At 41.1% G+C, this 7,684-nt stretch overlaps 1 protein-coding gene across 2 annotated transcripts; it reads right to left on the reverse strand.

Moving 5' to 3' along the window:
- Positions 1-307: 307 nt before the first annotated feature.
- On the reverse strand, positions 308-999 carry LOC147896745 (antifungal protein ginkbilobin-like protein). Of its 2 annotated transcripts, none has more exons than XM_087382057.1 (2): positions 954-999; positions 308-816 (listed from the first exon to the last, which is right to left on the reverse strand). In XM_087382057.1, the coding sequence occupies exon 2, from the start codon at positions 799-801 to the stop codon at positions 409-411; it is 393 nt and encodes a 130-aa protein (XP_087238183.1). In that variant the 5' UTR covers positions 802-816; positions 954-999; the 3' UTR covers positions 308-408. The 2 variants fall into 2 exon arrangements, with proteins under 2 accessions (XP_087238183.1, XP_087238184.1); XM_087382058.1 differs by having other exon boundaries at positions 308-801; positions 954-985.
- Between the last annotated feature and the right edge of the window lie 6,685 nt (positions 1,000-7,684).

Below are 7,684 nucleotides of genomic sequence, written 5' to 3' on the forward strand. Positions count from 1 at the left end.
CGTGTGTTTGAAGCTGGGTGATATATACCAGGGTGGCAAGATTACATAATGACCTGTTCAAGTTTGTGTTGGAGTGCAGCGGTTCACTTGCAGTGGTACATCATTATCGTGTCTATGATTAATGTTTCTGCGTTTTACTGCAACGTAAGACAGTCTACACAATAGACTTCTCGAACGACGTAAATCCTCACGCCGTAACCAAATTTTAAAACTTTTGATAGTGCATGTGAGAGAAATTTGCAGCCTGCTGGTCAAGAATCAAACTGAAGAAAGCCCATATAAGAGATTTATTACAAACAGCGTATTTTATAACATTGACAGCGTCGAATAAGAGCTTTGAGCTGCTCCAGGAGTTACCCACTATTAGGCTATTGTGGTAAGTGATTATTTAGGGCACTGGAGAGCTCATCAGAAAGGGTATTGCTCGTAACGGAGACTGCAGTCACCAAACTTTACTTCTGCCCCAATAGCATCGTTGCAGATGCCCCAGATGCGGTTGGAAAGGCACGATAAGCATTCGGTGCAGTCTTCTGGGGAGATCGATGTTGTGCAACTGGCCTCTCCATATGCAGGGCATTTGCCGCCTCCATTTTGGGTTTTGAAGTCATAGTTGGCGTAAGCCGTATTCTCCACGAGCTGATTGAGAGTGGTGCCCAAGTTACCCCAGAAAGGGCTCCCGGACGGAATGCAATTTGCATTGCATTTCGCGTATACGAAGGACGTATCTGCCGCCGCCGCAAGATAAGAAGTCGAAAACAAGGCGACACCAACGATCAGAAGAACCCGCAAGACGCTGTCCATCTTTTCGGATAAGATCTAAACCCGATTAGAAAACGATCAGCGCCACTCTGGAGCAAAAGACGGACACAAAACTGTGAACGGTCTCGTTAGTATCGTAGAAGCAACTTCGATGACTAAGCAAGGGAATTGAAACCACAATAATATGATAATACCTGAAGGGAAACACAAGTGCGACTGAAATGGATGCGCTGCAAGTCCTGAAACGGAAGGAGTCGCACGACCTTTTGATTTGAAGAAATGGACGCTTATAGAGGCGAGGGGAAGTGATGTATTGCTGGCGCAGGGGGTTTGCATGAACAGGAAAAGCTGAGATGGAACTGTGGGTAGTGCCATGCAGTCGCAATCATCCAGCTGATCTCCATCTTCCTTCTCATTGTTGCTACCCACAAGCGTTGATTTCGTCATCACACTCAAGCAGATGACTGCTATAAACTTCTATGAAGGATTGCAATAGCTGCTAGGGATGCTCATCAATACAAACAAATCATGGTGTGGCATCATTTTACATCCCCTATCTTTTTCACGCAACGTTGGCCAGTGCGATGCCTATTGTTGGGATTGAAAAGCGAACACAGATGTCTGACTAACGCCCACGCGTTTCCAGCACTTCTTTTATGTCCCTGCCACTCACACGTCCTTGCAAATGCCCTAATTCCCGATTCATTTGTCAATCCACCGATTCGCTTTTCGTTGATTTCAACGATTCGTGTCCCCCTAAGAACTCTCAAAGGCTCCCTCAAAGTTACGTCGAGCTGGTCTTCTTCAATTAACGGATTTCTACGTAAAATTCATGAAATAGCTTATAATTGGAAATAGCTTACAATTGGCGAATTCTTCCCTTGGTCCTTGCGTACATTATATTCGTGAAGAAAGTTGATTATACAAGAGGAATGCCAAACGTCACACGTCTCACGATAATTAAGGAGGCATTTATTGGGTCTTCCTTTTTTAATAACTCTCTTGAAGATGGAAGAGAAAGGGTAAGCAGATTGCATCTTACTAGCCACAAAAATGAGTCTATCATTTAAGGTCCTCCTATGATAAAAATACTCATTAAGGGTGACACCAAACAAATTCGATACTAGGCGAATTTAATACCACGTCCTCGAGGTGTAATTATGCAAAAAAAAGTTTTCACATTACATCTAGTGCTCCACATATTGCAAAACATGCATTACTACATTATTTTGTCATCCCAATATAAACAAAGCATATAAACAAACAGGAAAAGGGAGAAGGAATACCCTTCCAGCTCTATATTTACATATACATGCATGCATCCAACAAATGTATGTATTGCATGCATCTATGCCTCTACTGGTATACATACATGGTTGCATGCATGCACATGCACATGCATGTATATTGTGTAGCTACCAACATACAAACATGGATACATCATGATGCTTATGTGTGTATCCATGCTATGGATTTTGACCTATGTAAGATGCTATATTTGGGAAAAGCTTTATGGATATTTTCGAGTATTCATTATTGTTGCATTAAATTCTATAATAGGCATTCCGAAGGGATATTTTTGCATTGCAAGACTAAACCATGCACAAAACTTTGGGCGAACACAAATATAAGATAGATTTCAGCGTGCATGTAGTCAACTACTAGCACTAACTAAAAGGATTTTAGTATGCATGTAGTCAACTACTAGCACTAACTAAAAACCTCTTATTGATATGTTCAAGCTTTGAAAGTAGCTTCGTTTGTGCATTGGCACTTCTATAATTCCACCAAGCCCATTTGAAGTCTAGAAAAACTTTTTAATATGCATTCTTGCTTATAACTTGAAAAAGCACTTGTTGCGATCCCATCGTTACTTAAACAAATCAAGATGAGTTGGATTGTGGAAAAAGGGATGTGATAGTCCCTTTTTACTCTCTAGATGGTAGAGAATTTATCATTCCGCATAAGGTCATTTTCTTTTCTAAGCAGATAAAGCTATTGGACATCCATCATCAACTTAAAAAAACCCCTTAACTCTCTCCTTGGAACAAACATATAGGTGGAAGGGGTGACAAAATAGTAAGAATTCATAGAATATTTTTTGTAGTGGGTAGTGGGCCCTTTGCTCTCCTTTTGGAACCTCTTTTTTGCTCACCTGCACTCTCATTATTGATCTTGGCTACCCAAGATTCTTGTGACTTTTTGTAAGTGGGTGTATTTTAGAATATTGTTAAATTAAAAGGTTTTCTTTTGAAGTTTATTGTACTGAAGAGAAATAGGCTCCAAAGCTTTTATTATGTATTAGAAAAAGGCTAATTTTGGTGGAATACCTAGAAAGGAGGCCTAATAATTAAAAATGGAAACTCGTGCTCTAAGTCTTAAATTGACTCCAAGGTAGGGGGTAGATGTAGTATCTATGAAAGAGGCCTTTAAAAAATAGGAGAGCATCAAATTTTACAACTTCGAGCAATAAGATACAATCCGTAGACCTCTCTCTCTCTCTCTCTCTTTCTCTCTCTTTCTCTCTCTCTCTTGCTCTCTCTCTCTCTCTCTCTCTCTCTCTCTGTCTCTCTCTCTCTCTCCCTCTCTCTCTCTCTCTGTCTCTCTCTCTCCTTGTGCTGTTGTTAAGGAATTGAAGTCTCTGTGTTGGGGTTTGGAAGCTCTGTCACATACTATCACATGGTTGATAAAATCATAGGCATCTTGCCACAATGTGGGCCACCAATAGCCATCCTTGAATTTTTTGAGTAGTGGCTTTTTTATCAAAATGTCTTCCTACAATGCCTTCATGCACTTCCTAGGTGCTAAGTGGGATTCATGTGGCATGATGCATCTATGCAAGATCTAATCTCTATTTTATTCTATAGAGTTGGTCCACTATGAGTTGATATGGTATAGCTTTGATTATGATTATCTTGGCATCGATTGTAACTCTAGTGGTTGGGGTCTCCCTATCATTAAATATTCCATGATAAAAGCACACCAATCTATGAAAGCCTCTATTTGGAACTTTGTGGCATCATGCAAATCATCTTGACTCTAGTGGATTCTTCTCTAGACGTGAGAAGGGACAAGTGATTGGCAATGTAGCACCTTTCTAGACCACTATTTTAGAGTTGAATTCTTGAAGCAAGAAGACACATGTGGTTATTCTTCCTATCGTACATGGATATTCACAAGAAAGAGAAATGCATAATGGTTGGTGTACAAGACAAAATCATTTGCTACTAAATAGTGTCAAAATTTCTCAATACTATAGACCACTTTTAGGTCTTCTCTTTTTGTGGTAGTGTAGTTGATTTCTACCTCGTTGAGTTGTCGACTAGATTAGATTGGGTCGTCTTTCTTGTAATCATCACTAGGTTCTCAAAGTACACTCCTAGTTGCATAATTGGAGCCATCAAAGTGGACATCAAAATCAATATTCCAATTGGAAACTATTAGTGACAAGGCACCACTTTAGAAGTTCAAAGAGTTGGCCATACGCTTTTGTAAACTAGAATTCCACTAACAATCACTACATACTATTAGATATCAATGCTCCACTCTCATGTAACTATGCAGGAACCAGCTAACTCTACTTGTAAGCCCCCCATATGAGGAGAAGGCATTTGAGTAGCTCGGACGTTATCTGGTAGGTCCTGGTTTAGACACCAGATGGGGGCCATGTGTGGCCTGATGGCTGGACGGAGTTGGCACACTGCCAACTAGGCTACATGCAAGTGCAGGAAGGCATCCCATGATTGACCACACTGAGGGTAGACAGAGCATTTCCCAGGGCAGCCCACTCTTGGGTTGGGGGGCCCAGATGGTTGTGGGCCAAACGATTGTTTGGAGTCCAGCTAGATGATCCAAGATGGTTGTGGACCAAACGGTGACCATAGGTTAGTTGCTCTATTTTGCACACCGGTTCTATCCTGTGGTCGGTGGCCTATTTTGGGACCAACCCCCAGTCGACCATTTTGGGCGAACTGGGTCGGTTACCCAATTGAACCCAATCGACTATGACTGGTGGCTATATAAGAGCAAGCTCGTGAAGCCCATTTCATCACTGGCTACAGCAACCCTGATTCCTTAGCATCCAGCCTCCGTCCTCTACTGTTTCTAGCTTGCCATTGAAGCTTCGTTCACAAGAGTGCACAGTTGGGAGGCAATGCCATCTATTGTATCAGTTCTATAGTAATCAAATTTTTTATTCTCCATACTATCTGGTTTTCTCTCTTGCATACAAGGTCCTGTTATCTGTTGAGCACAGATGTTGTATTGTTTTCTTACATGGTATTAGAGCCTGGACTCTAGCAAGAAGATTTGGTAGTGTGTTTCTGTTTTTGCGAGCAGATTGTGAGAGATGGCCTAGCCCGCAAGACTACGAATCTGACCGTTTAGCGAAAGCGAAAATTTGGATGGCTCTTACTATCCACTCTGGAAGTTCAAGATGAAGACCATCCTAAGTGCATACGAGCTTTGGGACACTGCTACTAGAGTGGACGTGAGGCCGATTGTGAGACCGGATCCAGCCAATGCAGGACAACAAATAGTATCAACTGCAGATGAGATTCTCACGTGGACAAGAAGAAATGCAGATGCACAGTGTTCTATTGTCTGCAGTGTAAGTGATTCCGTCATGGTGTTAATTCAACATGTCACCACAGCGGAGGATGCATGGACGGTCTTGAAAAATCAGTACGAGACCACAAATCAGACGTGGATTCAAAATCTGGAGACCCAACTTGTGAACGAGAAACTGTTTGAGTCTGAAGCGGTAGAGAAGTTCATCACTAGCACAACAACACAAAGCAACTATAGATGCATAAAATAGCGGGCACATCTATAGGCATTGCTTGAATAGAGAAATTATGGGCACGTCTAATAGCATGTCTAACATCTCATCTATTTGCACGTGTATTAACACGTCTATTTGCACGTCTACACTGAGAAAATACGGGCCCGTCCAACATTGTGTTTATCAGTGTGTCTATTTGTGCCTGTATTAGCGCATCTATTAGCACGTTTACACTGGGAATAGACATGTATTTAGACACATATTTAGACACAAAACAGAGGATACAGAAAGTGAGATTTCGGTGCACATCATTGCTTTCCAAACATTGCCCATGATTACCAAAGCACATAATTTTAACAAAAACATCAATGCTTTTTTGCAAGCCCACATAGACAAGAATTATGTGAGATGAGGAGAATGAGACAATATGTAAAATAGTTGTGCCAATATCAATGATGGTGGGCTACGGTTCAATCTCATCCTCAATGAGATCAACCCTTGCCAAACTATCTACTTCAAAATCCAAACAAGCGTTTAGATCTACAAATACATTCAACCCACTACTACTTGTGCTACTCATGTGCTCATCGAAATCAGCATCACCAATGGTAGGCTCGTCCTCACGGGTAATGGCCTCAATATATGTATCTCCTATCTCATGATCATCCTCCTCTCTCATATCATGGTCATCATCATGTCCATGGCCATGATCATCCTCCATACACTCCATATTAGTAAATGTACTATACATCACTTTGGAACGTGGCATAATAGGTATGACATGCCACCATCTATTATTATCCACCATTGGTCGATAGACAACCTAATTCAAACATAAATACAATCATGTTATTTTTCTTGCATCAAATATTTAAAAGCGAGTATTCTTATATGTGTGCACAGTACCTCTTCACATAGTTGCGGTAGTATTAGTGTGTCCTTCCTACTTTGCCAAAACTTTGTGGAATCAATAGTTACAAAGCCACTTGCATGGCGTTTGATTGTTGCATTAGGGCCTCTTTCCACCACGTCCTTAAACCACTTTACATCCAAAACATACACAAAGAGGCGTCGAAAGTCAAGCTTAATAATATCTTGGATTATGCCACAATAATCATCCAAGGCTCCATTGGCTCCCTCAAAGCTAGCAATGACGTCCCAATCTTGTGTGTTTCTCTTATCATCAATCCGTTGTGTTCAAAAATGCTTGCCCTCACACCATATAGCATTGAACATAGTGCACTGCACCAAGAAAAAATCAATTAAATAAGCAATCTAAATTATTAAAAGCTCCTAACTTATGCATAACATTCTATAGACCAAACTTGCTTGTGCATCCCCTAGCAATATACTCCCATTCTTCCATTGTAATATGCATCCCCTTGTCTTTCTCTGCTTTCTCCATTTCATCAAGTAGCCAATCCACATGAATATCCTTTGGAAGTGCTCTTAGATATTGAGGGTATGGCACACGAGATCCGTGGTGTGTACGAAAGAGGGCCCTTTCTTCTTGTCTTCTTGCCTTTGCATCCTCATATCTTGTCACCCATCTTTTCATCACATCACTATTAAGCACGCAATAGAGGTTGATACTATTATGCAACTCCGTGTCTATTACTTTCTTGCGTCCTTTCCCTTGAGGCACAATAGAGGTCATCCTTAGGTCTTCATCATCTCTCCATAATTGTGCGAGAGAGCTATCCACATCAACAAGAAACTCAGAAATATATACAAGTGACTCTTGTACCAACCAACCCTCGGCCATGCTACCTTCAAGTCTTGCATTTTGTCTCATGAAGCCCTTCAAGGTCTTCATGAAGTGCTTGAGGAAGAACAACCATCGTGCATGTATAGTACCGCATATAGCAATCTCATCCACCAAATGCACTATAAGATGTAGTTGGCTTGTGAGAATAGAATGCGGAAATGTCTCCTCCACCAAACAAACCACCTCCACTGACATAACTCGAGCATTCTCAAGCATGGTGGGATCTATTTCCTTTGAGCTCACAGACCTAGAAATGAAAAAGTACACCATATTAGCAATATGAACACCTTGCATGGAGCATTGATATGCATCATATTTTGTATCATGTAAAGTACCTCACAAGCTCGCCCGTCCTATAAATACATTCTTTCATG

This window comes from Dipteris shenzhenensis, chromosome 11 (assembly GCF_047967505.1).
Source record: "Dipteris shenzhenensis isolate YYH24624 ecotype China chromosome 11, Dip_SZ_1.0, whole genome shotgun sequence".
In the NCBI taxonomy this organism is placed as follows: Eukaryota; Viridiplantae; Streptophyta; class Polypodiopsida; order Gleicheniales; family Dipteridaceae; genus Dipteris; species Dipteris shenzhenensis.

Bases quoted from the DNA above. Each gene is read 5' to 3' on its own strand.
- LOC147896745 (XM_087382057.1), bottom strand. From the start codon at position 801: ATGGACAGCGTCTTGCGGGTTCTTCTGATCGTTGGTGTCGCCTTGTTT.